Source organism: Pollicipes pollicipes, unplaced genomic scaffold, assembly GCF_011947565.3.
Source record: "Pollicipes pollicipes isolate AB1234 unplaced genomic scaffold, Ppol_2.1 Scaffold_5724;HRSCAF=6776_pilon_pilon_pilon, whole genome shotgun sequence".
NCBI lineage: Eukaryota > Metazoa > Arthropoda > Thecostraca > Pollicipedomorpha > Pollicipedidae > Pollicipes > Pollicipes pollicipes.
The window spans coordinates 37,759,143-37,777,252 of NW_023596746.1; the positions used below are offsets into that span (position 1 = coordinate 37,759,143).

The 18,110-nt window shown below is 50.7% G+C and overlaps 1 protein-coding gene across 2 annotated transcripts in view; it reads right to left on the bottom strand.

The window, feature by feature from the left end:
• The window catches only part of LOC119102528 (glutamate receptor ionotropic, kainate 2), a 53,722-nt gene that overhangs the window by 18,154 nt on the left and 17,458 nt on the right, over positions 1–18,110 (bottom strand). For both annotated transcript variants that reach the window (XM_037225912.1, XM_037225911.1), the window contains exons 3-8: positions 4,630–4,794; positions 4,141–4,325; positions 3,360–3,532; positions 1,797–1,938; positions 888–1,058; positions 32–184 (exon numbers count right to left, since the gene is read on the bottom strand). In XM_037225912.1, the coding sequence (XP_037081807.1) occupies positions 32–184; positions 888–1,058; positions 1,797–1,938; positions 3,360–3,532; positions 4,141–4,325; positions 4,630–4,794 (989 nt within the window). The remainder of the gene's footprint in view (positions 1–31; positions 185–887; positions 1,059–1,796; positions 1,939–3,359; positions 3,533–4,140; positions 4,326–4,629; positions 4,795–18,110) is intronic.

An 18,110-nucleotide genomic window follows, 5' to 3' on the forward strand; every position in this document is an offset into this window, starting at 1 on the left:
ACTCTGGCTGCGGACGCGCTGCCATAGTTACCAGCTTCATGTAGTTGATAAGCGACTCGCCATGCGGCCATATGGCGTCCGAGCCGCAGTCCAGGGACACCGTCTCCAGGGGCAGCGGTCCCTGCAGCTCATCGATGGCGTGCGCCAGCAGGGTCACTGCGTCATAGGTGAGCGCCGCGCCCGTCTGTAAGGGAACACAACGTCGGGGTTGGTGGGGGTGGGGAGGGATAGTAAACGAGACAAAAAGGCAGTCACACTCCGCAAAGTGAAAAATGTCGGTCTCTTTTCATGTTCACTTTAGTTCATTTTTGGCCTGCCTTGGCTTTTGAAGTAGATGACTTTGCGCGTATACAATGATCCTAATTTTTTTAAAAATGTTCCAATGCCGGCGTTCTTTTCAGTGCTAAATGAGAAATTATTAATGACACCTAGCCAAGATGTCATTGGCCGATGAAATGGCCTAAAATGACACTGGGCACTCTACAGCAGTCTTGTCAAATTGATGGCATGGTACCAGCGCACCACGCAGCTACTAAGGCGAGTTTGTCGCGGTGACTGACACAGGAGGGCAGCCGAGCCAATTTGCCAATGCCGATGCCAACGCCATTTGCCAACGGACCGCCACCGCGCCGTCCGCTGGAGGTGTCTAGCCGCCGAAACCGTACAGAGTACGTCCCTGACGCTTCAGAGCTTCAAATGCTGAACAGTGGCCACCATCTGCATATCCATTGGTGAGTGCATCGCCTGAAACGGCTCCCAGGACTGTCGCGTCCGATTCGTGAGGCCATTTAACCCCCCTCCCGCTACGCCTTCAGCGCGTCACAACATCCCCGAGTCACGTCACTGCCACGCGACGGCGGCCGGTCGAACGGCGGCCGCGGCCGTACCGTCAGCTGGCGGTTGGAGAGCTCCAGCCGCGGCCCTCCGCGCTCCAGCTCCAGCCGCTGCCACTCCACCAGGGTGCGCCCCACGTGCGGGCTCAGCGGGTCCAGCAGGCGCACGCCCGTGATGTTGCTGCCGCTGTAGCGGAAGTCATCCAGCCGCAGCGTCTGCAGATCCTGTGGCGGGCCGGGCGGGCGGCGAGCTCAGTGGCGCAGGATCACTGGGAGGGGCGGCACAGCCAGGGGTTCTTCCCATTCAGCTGGACACTCCGCATGGGATCGATTAATTCAGTTATTGCCAATTTCAGTTCGAGCTTGGCTCTGGGCTGCTTCACTTGCACCCAAATTGACATGTTAAGACATCATTAGTTTTTTCTCGGTTGTATTACCCCGGCTTTACACCAGGTGGTGTCCAATACTGGGAGGCCTCTGTCAAGCTGGGCGGGCTAGGCCGGGTAAGTTACGGTAGGGACTTCACCCGCCCCAAAATAAATACGACCCTGCACCCCCGCACAGCGCACTTTCAAAAACTGTGTTTAACGAGCCGTTCGGACGGGCAGTCCAGGTCGTCGTGTGATGAACTAGTCACAATACAACTGATGCCCAAGAACAACAGACACAATACTCTGAGTAGCCCAACTAACCCATGATGAATACAGTTTGCGGGCTGCCTCGCCTGCTCGTCCTACTGGCGCATTACATTTACGACCGGATAACATCGTGCGTTCTCATGTTGTCAAAACGAATAGAAATCCCGCTACAGGTGCGCCTATGCGTTTATACAAGCCTTTCATTCATCATCTGAAACATTTTACGGGGTCCAATCAAAAGGCAATAACTGTAAAGATCGGGTAACACAGTGCAATATTTACTAGAAACGCTATGAAGTACTAATACTTCTTGATCCATATTTACCAGAGACGTTATGAAGTACGAATACTTCTTGATAATCATGCCCACCATCTGAGCATCCTTCAAGAACTTCAACACCTTATCAGTGCGACAATCCACGACAAAGTTCACCTCCCCTTCATCGCGCATCCTCCGCAGGATGTGCCTGTGGCAAACATGATCACGCGATCAACAACATTCACATGATAAAATCGGAAGCATGATCATGGTCCGTGAATTGGTTATACGCATCCTACGACACCATACTAAATGGTGACGAGGCACGTCCTGGCTGCATAACGACAAAAAGCGTCAATTACAAGACGAAAATAATGAATGGGAAAACAATCCAATAACACAACACCACGAACACAAATCACATACAATTATGATGAACATACAGTGCATGCCAACTAATAATCGTGGTGTAAATATAGCACACGTATCGCGAGGGCACATCGCCTGTGCCATGTACTAAACTAAGTAGCAAAATGTAATGATGGTCGATAACCGCAGTGATATACAGTGATGCAAAGTCCCGGTGCATATCATAGCCGTCAATCACAGCTATGTCCCAAAAGCGCTTTCGAGATCATGGTCAATCACCACGTAACATGATGAAATGGCCAGTGATTTTGACCCTCTACTATGACCACCATTGACATTGTCTGCCATCGTGAGCAATCCCGGTGCTGTGTAGCAGTCACTTAATACAAAAAACGCGTAGCACAGCCGATAACGTAATATACACGTTCAACATCGTGCCCGAAACTGACTGCATCCTAACTCATACGATGCCCCATAATCACGGGGTACATTTATCATGAGGACTAATCACAATATTGTACAGTTACCAATAGAACCGCTGTGATACAATTACGTATAATTATGGCGCTAATGAGAGTTGCAATTACAGTGCATATCATGACCCATAACTAGTATTTCCGGCGTTCTTGAACTCGTGGGTTGAACAAGTATTTTCGGGCATGGGCGGGATTTCCGGATCTCATTAACATTCTTAGACAAATAAATCACGATTTTTTGGTGCGGGGGGAGATCCAAGTCTTGAATGGTCAAAATAGGGACCTTACAACAAGATCAAGATTGTTGATGATGTCGAAAATAAATCAAACACCACATGTGTGAGCATCCTATGTCCATATATGGGATGTAAGCAAGAGGCTTGACATACTCAACCGCGGGGATCGTGCTTTTATAACGTCCATGAAGGTAATCACCAGTGGTGGCTATTGTGGTGAAGTCAGATGGTAATAGGTCCGACTGACCATATACCGCTGAACTCAAAATGGCGGTGTTAGGTCCGACTGATGATATACTGCTGAACTCAAAATGGCGGTGTTAGGTCCGACTGACAATTACCGCCGAACTCAAAATGGTGGTGTTAGATCCGACTGACAATATGTCGCTGAAATCAAAATGGCGGTGTTAGGTCCGACTAACAATATACCGTTGAACTCAAAATGCCGGTGTTAGGTCCGACTGACAATATACCGCTGAACTCAAAATGGCGGGACCCCTGCGGTGCGCCATGCACGAGACGATACTCTAACCGCCCTCTATCCTTGCCTGTAGTCTGCAGTCCTGTAGTCTTTGACGGGCAGTTGCTGCAGGTTTATCTTGATGGAGTCATCGACAAGCGTGAGCTTCAGCACCTCCTGTACGTTCATCAGGGACTGGTTGTCCTCGTAAATGACTGTGAAGCTCTGCCATCCCGACGATCGAATGATGTCCGACAATGCCTGACCAACCATCCGGGAGTCACTCACGTGTCGCCGTCAATAGCTAATAGCCTTTTTTTACGAAAAATTGCGTGAAGCCATTAAAAGTGTTTTCGGAATTAGGTTTAAACACTTTTGTTTTGGAGTTATTTGTGTGTGTTAAAGGTTGCAATCAACAAACCAAGTTACATACAAATTTGCTATACGGGATTTTATGGATTTGGAATGTGGATTCTCAAACAAATTTCGGAAAACCTGAAAATGTTTTCGATTTTTACCCGACAATCCTTCATAAAAAACGGCTCAATCAAAAATTAGAGCTACAATATCGATCTTACCATAGTTGCAGGTTACAACATGGTTACCGGAAGACAAAGGAATAACTCTTCTGCCGACAGCTCGACACATAACTGCAGATAATATTGCCATTGAGTTGTGTCTCAGGGCACGCGTACATCACTTACAATTTTTTTTAAAGACACGAAAAAAGGCCTGTCAAGAGCCTGATGTACACGCACAACTATGACTGATGATGTGCACAATGAGCGTGACAGCCAGCCGACTGGTTTTAAACGCCACCTCCGCAGCTAACACGCTCTCCGTCAGCACACGCCTCGAGCGCCACCGACCTTGCTGAGTGTGCCGGGGTGCGGATGCAGGTTTATGGAAAGAGGCTCCCGGCGGGCCCCGTAGTTCCACCTGGTCTCCAGCACCGGCACCGACTTGTGGTCGCACATGGAGAGTACGTGACTGGCCATCGTCTCCGAATGGGGCCCGAAGATAGCCACCACGCCCAGACCAAACAATCGGCACACTGGCGAGTGGGGGAGGGGGGGGGGGGCGAGTTAGCTGGGACGACAGCCCCTGACTACTAAACGAGTTGAAATTCATCAGTAAACGGCGAATGGCAACAGCCGTACGCCAATAATGAAGCCCTTAATATGGCAACATTGGCGCGCATATCGATGGATGCGCCGGCGGCCGTATATTTAGCGCAGTCTGACAAAAGCCGTACATTCGCAAGGTGGACAAGACAAGCTTCGCAGGCGTGCCAGATAAAAACGGCACATCCCGCAAGTCCTCTCCTGAGGTGCAGTGAGTCAGCGGCATCGACCAACCTCGCTTGGAGGCAACGAAGGTGTCCTCCTCGACAAGCAGTCGCTCCAGCTGGAGGCTGAGGCTGGTGGAGCGGTTACCGCCGTTCGTGTTGACCGCCAGAACGGCCTGCTTCAGGGCGACCTCGACCAGCGACTGCTCCGGCTCAGTCATCGTCAGCAGCGCACCTGGCGACGGCACCCGTCTGAGACCGGGCGCCCCACGGGTGCGGACCGGACGACAAGGCCCTGGTCTTCTGAGACCGGGCGCCTCACGGGTGCGGACCGGACGACAAGGCCCTGGCCGTCTGAAACCGGGCGCCTCATGGGCACGGACCGGACGGCAGAGGCCTGGCCGTCTGAGACCAGACAGCTCTCGGGCAGCAAATACCTGGCTAGCTGAGCCCCCACAGCTCAGCATGGCTTCACCAAGCCCACCTGAGCCTCCGAAGCTCAGCACAGCGTCACCAAGTCCATCTGACCCCCGAAGCTCAGCACAGCGTCACCGAGCCCATCTGAGCCCCCGAAGCTCAGCACAGCGTCACCGAACCCATCTGAGCCCCCGAAGCTCAGCACGGCTTGACCCAGCCCATCTGACCCCCGAAGCTCAGCACAGCGTCACCGAGTCCATCTGACCCCCGCAGCTCAGCCACGTCAGACGCCGGATTGGGCTCGGCTGGCGGAGACCGCTGACGCAGCGGAGCAGTCTCGTCACGTGCCGTCTGTTTTGTGAGGAAACATGGCTGTCAGCGATGAGAAACCGACACATGTATATCTGTTTCATCGCACAGGTCTCCCACAGAGGGTGCACATAAGCGCAGAAAGTTTTCCAAACTACCGACATAAGCAGCCAGCATCCATTCGACCAGATGAAGTTGGTCGCAACCATAATTTCTTACCGAGTAAGGGCAGTGGTGCATTCAAAGGGCGGCTGTGGGGAGGGGGAGGGGGAGAGGGAGCACATCTAAAGAGTCTGTAACCAAACAACGGGGATCATTTCGCCTACGGCTTTGTTACAGCTTCCCTTTTTGGGACTGAAGGTACTAGTGGCTCAACAAGTTTTTACAGTTTTTGGATAGGTAATTCATTCATTTGGAATTGAACAATAGGTTCCATGGGTTACACGAGCAGCGCCAATCCGAATAGTAACGACCAATGGGTCAAATAACGAGAAAAATGGAAAAGAATAATAAAACGGTTTACAGACGCCAGCTGTTTCATTCCAGGGTTGCCACTTCCTAGCACATTTCATGCAGGGAAGTGCTTGGCGGGGGGGAGGGGGGTTGGAGTGCCTGGCATGTGGGTGTTCAAACCCAGGTTTACTCTACCTAAAACTAGCCTTGCTCGAAATATTGAACAAGACTTGATCGTGACTGTACCGTTACCAGGGGCAGATCCAAAGGAGGGTACAGGTCTTTCCCGCCATGGGCCCCGAAGGGGCCTGTTGGCTCCGAAGGAGCGCATGGCCGGCCGAACAGGTGCAATTTTTTTAAACACAAATTGCAACAAAACTTGGTGTCTCAGGACTTTCAGGTGACCAAGAACAATTATAAGCGAAAGTGAAGGGTCTGTGAGAGGTAAAAAAATAAATAATTCAATGATTGGAAAGTTGCGGACTGGTAATTTTAAGCCTCAGTGCACTGTCTAGAGGCCCCATGCCATTTCTTGGGGATCTATATACCCACTTGCAGGATCATTTCGATCGTCAAGGAGCATTCTACGTTAGCCCTCATTTTTTTACGTTTGCTCGGGGGGCTCTATAACGGAGGGCCTATATATCAACCTGCTATGACGCACTGGATCATTCGGGGGTCCCTTGCGTTGGGTCTTGAGTACTTCCTAACTGAATGGAGGGCTCTGCGCTCTTTTTGGGAGCCCTTTCTGTAAACCTGCCCGGGCACACTCGATCATTCGGGGGCCCTCTACATTGGGTTTTGGGTACTTCTTATTTGAATGGAGTGCATTGCGCTTATGTCGGGGCCCTTCTGATTAGATGCTCGGGCCCATTCAATCGTGGGGACCTCTACATCTGGTTTCCGGTACTTCATTTTTAAATTGAGGCCCCATCGCTCTTTTCGGGGTCTGTCAACCTGCTCTGGCGCACCCGATTCGCTGATTGAGAAAGTGTTGCTTGGGGAAAATTTTGGGGCTCATTACGATGTCTAGAGGCATTACGCTGTTGGTTGCCTGACCCTATATGCCCACTTGCCGGGACAATATGATCGCTTCCACGTTGCCCTTCATCTCTTTGCATTTTCTCGCAGAGCTCAATGTGCTGTTGGGACGCTATCTGTCTCCATGCCTGAGCACTGTTGGTCGATCAGCTTTTCCTTGACGGATTCTTCTCATTCACCCGAAAGACTATACACTTTTTCTGGGGCCCCATATGCCAGGGTACACTCAGTTGCACAGGGGCCTTTCATTTAAGTATCGGGCTCTTTCCACTTGCTTGGACGGCCTTGTGCTGTCGATAGGGCTCTTGTAAGGTGAGGCACGGATACACTCGATGCTCAGGGTCCTCTACTTTGATCAAGGGCTCTCTTCCTTTGATGTCATTTGCGGAGGACTCTCCATTCCTATCGAGGTTCGTGTTGTTAACCTGTCCGTGGACTCTTGATGGCACAGGGGTATCAATTCATGGTCTCGGATAATTCCCATTTGCTCGGAGGATCATGTGCTATGGCTGGGACCATATATGTCAGCCTGCCGGGGCATTACCGATCGTTTCGCGGACCACCAAGTTGGTCTTGCGTTCTTTTTGCTTGCTCTGAGGGCCTATAATTGTTGACGAGAGCCACTTTGTTGGCCTCCTGTGGCACCCATGATCGCTCAGGTTCCGTCGCTAATAGCTTTGGTGCCTTGCTCCTTAGAACAGCAGTTGAACATACGTCGATGAATTTTTATGCGCGATTGCCGAACGTAATTTTACATGCCACCGACGTCGTATGTGTCATTCCCATCGGTTATTGAGCGGGTGACACTTATTATAGTAGTGCATCATGCTCTGAGCATAATTTTAATGCTTTGATATGTGGTACCCACCCCCCCCCCCCCAATAACGAAGGAAAAATTCTGCATTAGTCAACAGCCATCAGCTGATTATATCGCCAAGCCGGGTAGCCGTAAATACATTAGCTAGGAATCAAGTCTTTGCTTGGTTTTGATGGTTGTTAGCAGCCAACTCAAGTTGATTTTGCCTGTTGTTCCGGAACACTCTTCTCGAAATCACAGAATTTAAAGACATCTGTAGAAAATGAGTGAGCTCTATGCGCATGCATGCGCGGCACGCATGTGCTTAATGGAGCTGTGCACGGTAAGACAGGTTTCCGTACTTGAATAAATGAGGTGGTAAATATACTTAAAATGTGATGACCGAAATGCAAGGATATTTTTTTTGGTGGGGGGGGGGGGGGTCCCAAACTCCAGGGCCCCACAATGTACCGTGGCCCCTCTTGACGATATACTAGGTCCGCCCCTGAATGTAGCACAATAACCCAGTATCGGCAAATTCATTGCAATGCTCCTCTAGTTCGTTATGTAGGGTAAGGTGGGGCAAGACGCCCCGCCGGGATAAAACGATCCATCAAGATATCTTAGAATTTTAAAAGTTCCGGGAAGCACTTTCTGCTCTGTCAAACAAACAAAATGCGGGCTGCATGCTGGCAGACCGTGACGAACCCACATCCGTCAATCTAGCAGCAGATTGATATCCAAATGCCAGTTCGATATTCCGGGGCGTCACGATCGCCTCCAAATTTGGTGAGCACGACCTTCTCGACACGCTGATTCCGAAAATCACGGTCTTTCGGGCGGGATTTTGGGTAACTTCGAGTTACAAGGCGCGTAACATCGCCAGATCGACGTTGCGGGGCGTTTCGATTTCCTCAAAATTTGGTGCACAGGCCATTCTCAACACGCTGATTCCGAAATCAGTGTCTTTGGGACAGGATTTTGCGTAATTTCCGAATTATACGACGCGTAACACCCCAGTTCGATGTTGCGGGGCGTATCGATTCGCTCAAAATTTTATGTACAGGGCCTGTTCCAAACGCTGATCCCGAAAATCATTGTCTTTGGGGTGGGATTTTGCATAACGCCTGAGTTACAAGGCGCGTAACGCGTCACGCGTCGTACAACTCGTAAGTTACGCAAATTCGGAAGTTATAATTAATAGCTCGGAATTTACGCAAAATCCCACCACAGAGACAGCGATTTTCGTAATCAGCGTGTTAAGAAGGCCATGTACACCAAGTTTGGAGGCAATCGAGACGCCCCGCATTATCACGTTGGGGTGTTAGGCGTCGTATAACTCGGAAGTTACGCGAAATCCCACCCCAAAGACAGCGTTTTTTGGAATCAGCATGTTTAGAAGGCCCTGCTCACCAGATTTGGAGGCAATCGAGACGCCCTGCAATATCCAACTGGGGTGTTACGCGTCGTATAACTCGGAACTTACGCAAAATACCACCCCAGAGACAGTGATTTTCGGAATCAGCGCGTTAAGAAGGCCCTGTACACCAAGTTTGGAGACAATCGAGACGCCGAGCAATATCCAACTGGAGTGTTATGCGTGGTATAACTCGGAAGTTATGCAAAATTCCACCCCAAAGACATGTTTTTTTCGAAGTCAGCGTGTTGTGAATGCCCTGTACACCAAATCTGGAGGCAATCGAAACGCCCCGCAACGTTAATCTGGCGATGTTACGCGCCTTATAACCGGAAGTTACGCAGAATCCCACGCCAACGATAGTGATTTTCAGAATCGGTGTGTCAATAAGGCCATGCTCACCAAATTTTGAGGCGATCGTGACGCCCCGAAATATCGAACTGGCAACTGGATGTCAATCTGCTGCTAGATTGACGCACGTGAGGAACTCGACGAACCTGGAACCTGGATGGTGTTGGAAAGATAAAAATGAAAATGTGCTTGCGAACGCTTTTTTCTACTTTGGGACTCCAATATTAAACTAAGGCAATCGCTTATACCACACTGCAGCTCAGAACCGTTAATGCAGATCGAGATATCGTAATTTGAACCCAAAATCACCTCACTGTTTGGTGTTGAAATCGTGTTGGTTCTCGTTCTTGGCGCCGCTTTTCATCCGATTAACTGGTCGGGGTAAAACGCCACAGTAGGTCGTGAGGTAAGAAGCCCCATGGGGCGGCTTGCCCACTTTGTGCCTTTTATTGCCTGATATTTCCTGATATATCGGTTTTGAATGACTGGTTGACCCAAGTTTAATCTGCGTAACTATTTTAAAACCTTTAAGGGACACAGTTTTAAGCAAAGACAACTGCAGGAAGATAACGATATTGTCAGTTGATTAACTTTTTAAACTTATAAATGTCGTTAAAGTTAACAACCGTAATGTGTTTATATTGTAGTTGGGCAGCGTGCAATAAAAGGCAGTGCGTATACACCCTCCAAAACGGAGGGCGACTACGCACCGGGCTTATACACCCTCCAAAGCAGAGGGCGGTTACGTGCCGGGCTTACACACCCTCCAAAAATCTTTCAGGTGGTTGTACGCGTCAAGCTTACGCGGATTGGCAGCCTTAGAGGGAAGCAAGTGTAAAAATGCAGGATCACGTGCGAAAAGTCGGTTCTATGCGTGGTAGACATCAAACGATCACGAAATCCATCAACTCACTCTGAACCATTTCTGTTCTAATCACGAATTTTCGGCCGCGGGGCCCGTATCTCCGTTGGGTGGATGGTTAGCGTGCTGGTCTCACACGCGGTAAGCCCGGGTTTGGATCTCGACGACGGCCGACGTTAAGCGGATGGCTTCATGGTCTATAGGCGCGGCGTGATGATGCCAATTCGGTTCACTTCTTGGCGAAATGTATTCTAAATAGGGCTTTTTATATCGGACAGCACCGTAGTTTCTAATGCTAGGGGGAGGGAGTCCACACTCTACAGGGATATTGGGGATACCGTGAAGGTTGACCATAAATCTAAATGAGTGTGACACACTGAATAGCCAGTGGAAATCACGCATACGACGGCGGTGGCATGTAGAATTACGTTCGGAAATTGTGCGTAAAAATTCATCGGCGCGTATTCAACTGCTGCTCAAATGTGAAGGCACCAAGGCCAATAGGGACGGAACCTGAGCGGCCATGGGTGCCGCAGGAGACCAACAAAGTGGCTCCCGCCAACAAGTATAGGGTCCTCAGAGCAAGCAAAAAGAACTCACGTGGTGGGCCAGCGTGGTGGGCCCCTAAACGATCGGTAGTGCCTCGACAGGCTGACCTATGAAGCCCCGGTCATAGCACAGGACCCTCCCAGCAAAGGGGAATTATTCAAGACTTTAAATTAGTACCCCTGTGAAATCAAGAGTGCACGGGCAAGTTAACAAAACGAGTCTCGATAGGAGTGAAAAGTCAGCCGCAAATGAGACCAAACGGAGAGGGCCCTCGATCAAAGTAGAGGGCACCTGAGCATCGAGCGTCTCCGTGCCTTACCTTATAAAAGCCTTAGCAACGGCAAAAGGCCCTTCGAGCAAGTAGAAAGTACCTGCGATTTATATGAAGGGCCCCTGAGCAACTTAGTGTACTCTGGCATATGCGGCCTGGGAAGAAGTGTGTGTAGTCTTTCGGGCGAACGGGAAGAATCCGTAGAGGAAAACCCGATTGATCAACAGCGCTCAAGCAACGAGGCAGATAGCGTCCCAACAGCACATCGGGCTCTACGAAAAAATGGGAAGAGATCGAGGGTAACGTGGAAAGCTCCTGAGCGATCAGATTGACGCAGCACGTGGACATATAGGGACAGTTAGCCAAGAGCGTAATGCCTCTAGACAGCGTAATGAGTCGTAAAACTTCTCCCAAGCCACACTCTCTCAGTCAGCGAAGAATGAACCTTGTTTACTTATGAACTCTTTACTTTTGCTAGCAATGGTTCTTGGCTATCTGTAGGCCCAAATGCATCCAATTTTGTTGTGCGTTTGTTGTAAGGAAACTGCGTCCGTCCGGCCGGTTATGGGCCCCTTCGGAGCCTTTAGGCTCCCTCGGCATGGCTCATGGGACATGGTCCTGTGCCTCCCCCGCCCCCCCCCCCCCCCCCCCACCCTCTGCATCCGCCACCGGCCCGAGCAGCTGAATAAATGGGACCCGCTAAAAACATAGGGTCATCCATTCAGATAAAAAATACTCACGACGCAATGCCTAGGGCTCTGAACGATCGAGTGCGCCAAAACAGGCTAGGATATAGGGCCCCCGGCAAAAGTTTGGGGCCCTCTATTCAAATAGGAAGTATCCAAGGCCCAATGTAGCGGGTCCCCGAATGATCGGGTGTGCCCGAGCAGGTTAACAGATAAGGCTCCCAAAAAGAGCGTAAGGCCCTCCATTCAAATACGAAGTATTCAATACACAATGTGGAGGCACCCCGGATATTCGAGTATGCCCGAACAGGTTAACAGATCCGGCGAGAGCGTAGGGCCTTCCGTTCAAACATGAATCACCCACGGCACGATGTAGAAGGTCCCGAATAACAGAGTGCGCCACAGCGGGTTAACAGATAGGGCCCCCGAAAAGGGCGGAGGGCATTCCATCAGAAAAGAAAGTACCCAAAACCAGACGTAGAGGTCCCCAACGATCGAATGGGCCCGAGCATCTTATCAGATGCGTGCCCCGACAGGAGCTTAAGGCCCTCCATTCAAATAATAAGTACCTAAAACCCCATGCGGAGGGCCCCGAAAGATGGCGTGTACCCGACCGGGTTATCGGATGACCCCGATACGGGCAGAGGGCCCTAAATTCAAACACCGAGAACCAATATGCAGGGCCCATCAGTAGCCCAGTGTGGCCGAGGAGGCGAACAGAGGGGCCCCCGGCAAGTGGGTAGGGCCCCACTCAAATAGAACGTGCCCAAGGCCCAATATAGAGAGCCCCCGAACGATCGAATGTACCCGAGCAGGGTATCAGATAGCCCCCCCCCCCCCTCCACAGAAGCGTAAGCTCCCCAGTCAGAAAAGAAGTACCAAAAGCCCAATGAAGACGGTCCCCTAACGACTGAGTGTGCCCAAGCAGGCCATTAGATGAGCCCCCGGCAAGAGTGTAGGGCCCTAGGCAAGTGACAGAGAATTGGAAACGCCCTAGACCAGTGTAGAGGACCCATGGGCGTATCGCAAATGTGTCGGTAGGTTAACCGATACGCACATAAAGGGCCCCTGAGCAACCGAGAAAACCCAGGCAGGTTAAGGTATGGGACTCTACTCTGGCTACCGCTCAGAGAGCCTTTCTGGCGAATGGAAATAATCCGTGGACGGGCCCGTTATTGGCAAGAGTTCCCCGGCACGCTAACAGGAAGGGCCCCAACAACAGTGCAGGGCCCTCCGAGCAAATCCAAAGAAATGAAGGACAACGTGGAATGTTCCTAAACGACTGAAATTAACGTGCAAGGGACATATAGGTCCCCGGAAACAGCATAGGACCCTAGACAGTGTAATGGGGCTTACAATTTCCAGCTCACAACTTTTCAATAATTGAGTAATTTTTGGGACTTCTCATAGGCCCTTCAGTTTCGCTTATAGCTGTTCTTGGTAGCCTGGAAGTCCAGAGATGCCCGCTTTAGTTGCGTTTTGTGTTAAAAATACTGCGCCTGTTCGGCCCGCTATGGGCCCCGAAGCCAATGGGCCTCTTCAGGACCAAAGAGGGAGGGGGGGGACGGCATGCCCCGTGGTCCCCCTCTCTGGATCCGCCCCTGCTTGTTACCGTATGTTTTGGGGGATAGTTTTACTATTTTCCACTTTTTTGCCCCTCTCCCGAACTCAGTTTGCCCTTGATGTCGGACTGTCGCGGAGAGAAAGTGATTGATCCTAAGCCTGAGGTGTCATTCAGGTGACCGCGACGAAATCTCAAATGGGAGCACCGTAAATCCGATATGGAACCCGAAGGGCTGGCTAAAGGTCATTGAGGGGGGCGCGAGTCGGACCCTCAAATACCAGAGGGCCCGTTGCACCGATTGGGCCCCGGCCTGGGCCTGGGAGCCCATTTCCCAAGCAGGGACAAGGTCAGGACCCGAGATTTAGATTGGTCAGTGCACCCCTAGCCAATGTGGGGCCCCTGTGTCGGCCAGGGATACACAGCGCCTAACCGGAGGACCGGTGTTGACAAGGGCCGCCGAGTTGGTTAGAGAGCGTACGTGGGTGCCCGAAGAAAGACCGATGTGCCCTTCAAGAGTGACGATAAACGGGCCGATGGGAAAGCTGAATAGCCGTAAGGGTCGAAAGGCTGCAGGTCATCCGGGGCCGTATGGCTGTGATCCCAAATGTCAGCCAATATGCCTCTTTCGCCGATTGTGGAACCCTGGGACAGTGCGGGCACCGATTCTGGCCGGAGGCCACTACACCGAATAGTTGACTCCGTGTTGTTCTGAGCCCTGGGGCCCCAGGTCTCTAGCAGGAACGAGACCGAGGCCCGCGATTTGCATTGGTCGGAGTCCCTACAACGATCAGTGGTCTTTTGACGGTTAGGCCCCCAGAGTGTCCAACAGGGGGTCCTGTGACGGAAGGAGTCCCGAGTCGGCCAGGGGTGACCGGGCCCTTGTGGGGCCCTTCACCCCGTTTTAGCCAAGCGTCCGCTGACCAAGCATGGGTCTCTGAGCCAGTTATTGCATCGCCTGCGGTTATCAGAGATTTTGTTGCCCCAATGAGGGCTCTTGCGCCTATTCCGGGTCAAATGTCCCGGCCAGGAGCTGCCAAAGGGCCTTCCGTGCCAGGGAGGGCACCATTGTAGCACGTACATCTGTGAGGGTCTCCGGACGAACCCATCAGGCGAAGCTGCCTCCACGTCGCTAGAATGGCAACTGGTAGACTCCCCGGGCTGGGACGGAATGATCTTGAAGCAATTGCCCGGAAGGGTAGTGTGCACCTAACTTTTCACTAATGTTTACACATTTTACACATTACATTACATATAATGGTTACACATTACACATGTTCAATTACTGTATACTCAAGTTGCTGGCCTCATTTAGATTTACGGTCAACCTTCATGGGATCCTCAATATCTCTGTAGGGTATGGACTCCCTCCCCATGGAGGGACGGAGCCCTCTTTATCTTAAGTCCTCCCTCTGGCATTAGACTCCATCTGGCATTAACTACGCTGCTGCCCGGTACGAAAGGTCCAAATTAGAATTAATTCCGCTTAGAGGTGAATCGAGTTGGCATCATCACGCCGCGCCGATAGACCATGAACCCACCCACTTAGCAGCGGCCGTCGTCGAGATTCGAACCCAGGCTTACCGCGTGCGAGACCAGCACGCTAGCCATCCATCCATTGGAGATGCGGGCCCGGCGGCCGAAAATTTGTGGTCAGAATAGGACTGGTTCAGAGCCAATTGATGGATTTCGTGATCGTTTGGTGCCTACGACGCATAGAGCCGATTGTTCGCACGTGATTCTGCATATTTGCACTTGCTTCCCTCTAAGGCTGGCAATCCGCGTATGCTTGACACGCACAACCATCTGAAATATTTTTAGTGGGTTTATAAGCCCGGTGCGTAGCCACCCTCCATTTTGGACCCCGGTGCGTAACCACCCTCTGTTTTGGATGGTGCATAAGCCCGGTGCGTAACCGCCCTTCGTTTTGGAGGGTGTATACGCGCAGCCGCAATAAAAGTGACTGTTTCAGGCATGGCGCGGGCATACCAACGAAAATCACAGCGCATGAAATATGGCGATATTGTCATTATAAAATCTCCGGATGTTCTCAAAAAAGGACTGGATGTGCGGGAGGTGTCACGCAAATATGGTGTGCCACTTAGAACACTCCGACGTCATCACGACGGTAACGTGAAACATCCGGGAGAGCAGCATCTTGGAAGGTACGACACAGTTATTCCTTCCGATGTGGAAATGGCTTTCGAAGAACACATTCTTGAAATGGAAAGTCGCCTTTTTGGCTTAACTACCGTGGACTTACGGAGGCTGGCATTTCAGGTGGCTGAACGTATGAAACTCCCGCATCTCTTTCGAGACGGATCCGCCGGAATATTCGACTTTCGGAACCTTGACCCAGATATTAGCCTCACAAACCCGCAACTAGCCAGCATCCAACGGGCGATTGGCTTCACCAAAGACGCTGTGGCTCAGTTTTTCGAGATCTTTAAAGATCTTCTTGAAAAGTTCAAGTTCGAGAGCTGACAGGTTTGGAATATGGACGAAACTGGTGTTACCACCGTCCAGACACCCTAAAAGGTTTTGGCCAAGTGTGGGAAACGTTGCGTCGGAGCGCTGACTAGTGCGGAAAGAGACGAACTTGTGACAGGTGTTGCTGCTTGCAGCACCGCGGGATATTGCATAACTCCGATGATGAACTGGCCGAGAAAGCGTCTGCTGGACAAGCTCATGAATGGGACACCTCCAGAGTCCATCGCTGGTACCAGTGATTCAGGATGGACGAACGGGTAACTGTCCTTGAAGTGGCTGGTGCACTTTCAGCAGTGGACGCAAAGCAGCGACAACAACCCACAGCTGATCATACTGGATGGACACCAGTCCCAAAAGTATCTTCATGCCATCGTCTACGCCAGGGAACACCACATACATATGCTGACCCTGCAACCGCATTCTTCGTACAAGATGCAACCTCTCGACCGATCCGTCCTCAAGTCACTCAAATCCGGCTACAACGTCGCGGCAGAAAACTACCTGCGGACAAGCCGAGCCAGAGGTATCACCGTCTACGAGATTCGGCAGCTGATCGGCAAAGCGTTCAACCGGATGCAACACCCGAAAGAGCCATCAAGGGCTTCGAAGTGACCGGTCTTTGGTCTTCCGACGAAAACGTCTTCACAGAAGAAGACTACGCGCCATCGCTGCTGACGGATGAAACAGAGCCCAGTGGATGTGGAACTGACGGTGTTGGCTCCTGCGGAGGAGCTGGCGTGGCTGGCAGCGATGGTCCCAGCGGAGGAGCTGGCGCGGAGGGTAACGTTGGTCACAGCAGAGGAGCTGGCGAGATGGGGGGCGGTGGCCCCAGCGGAGGAGCTGGCGCGGAGGGTGACGCAGGTCGCAGCGGGAGAGCTGGCGCGAAGTGTGACGCTAGTCGCAGCGGGAGAGCTGGCGAGGTAAACGGCGCTGGCCCCAGCGGAGGAGTTCCAGCGAGCGGAAGGATCGCGTCTGCAAGGATGCTGCTAGGAGAGTTGTCACCATTACCCAAGGCAGACAAAAGAAAACGCACCCGTAAAACGGAGAAGTCTGTGGTTTTAACATCCAAAACATATTTTGAATGCTAGGATATGTTGTGCTCCTTTATAACAAAGTCAAAATTATGCACTAGTCATCAGCTATCAGCTGATTACATCGCCCATTCGTGCTAGCCGTAAATACATAAGCAAGGAATCATGTCAATGCTTGGTTTTGATGCTTGTTAGCAATTAACTCAGGTTTATTTTGTCTGCTGTTCCGAAATACGTAGCCTCAAAAATACAGCATTTAACATCACCCGTAGAATATGAGTGAGCTCTATATGTATGCGTGCGTAGCACACCTAGCTTTTCAGGGCTGTGCACAGTAGGATGAATTTCCGTATTTATTAAATAAATGAAAAGGTGAATGCACACATACATATAGGTACCCATATATATATATATATATATATATATATATATATATATATATATATATATGCTACATGCAACTTTTCTTAACATGCAATGACCGAATTGCAAGGATATTTCTTGGAGGGGGCGCCAAACTCCAGCGGGCCGCACAATGTTGCGCGGTCCCCTCCTTGACGAAATCCTGGATCCGCCTCTGGTATCAGAACAACCAGTATGTTCTATTTGTTTCTCTCTTGATATACAAAGTTAAACAAACAATGGCCACTTGACATCAAATATCCCATTTATGTCTATCTATGTATGTTTCTCTAACTTCCAATACGGTCATGCCAACTCGCCCCTACCCAGTTTGGTCAATTTCATGTACGAATGCTCATCAGGCATGTATGCGAATCGGAGCCACCATACCTCAGGACAAACACATGTCAAAAAATTTAATGAAATATTCGATTAAACTTGATATAAAAAGAAAAACTTTAGCTCCTGTTCCAATCTGCATGATGAGCTCAGAGTTCTTTTACTGAATACAGGCTAAACGGAGTCATCAAGGAGACATTGGTTATATTGATAGTGCCCGACGTTTAAAGGTGTGATTACGATCACCAGTGACCACGAGTGAGCACAACCACAGCTTGAGAACTACAGTAATAATGATTACTAATATTTGTTCCATGAAGTCATTTTACCGATACCTCGTGGTCCATCTAAGGTCGAAAACTCTGTGTAAGAATTACCAATTCATAGCTGTCCAGTTTTCAATACCATGAGGCTTCCATGACAGCCACAAACTCTGCACGCCCCTGAATTGCTGGCAGTCGCAGAAAACGTTTCTGGGTCACACCTTGCGCACCAGTGATGATAGACTTAAATTTGGTCTGTGCTACCGATGATCACCCCGCCCCCAAGCTTTTAGCTACAAGATGCACAGTTTTT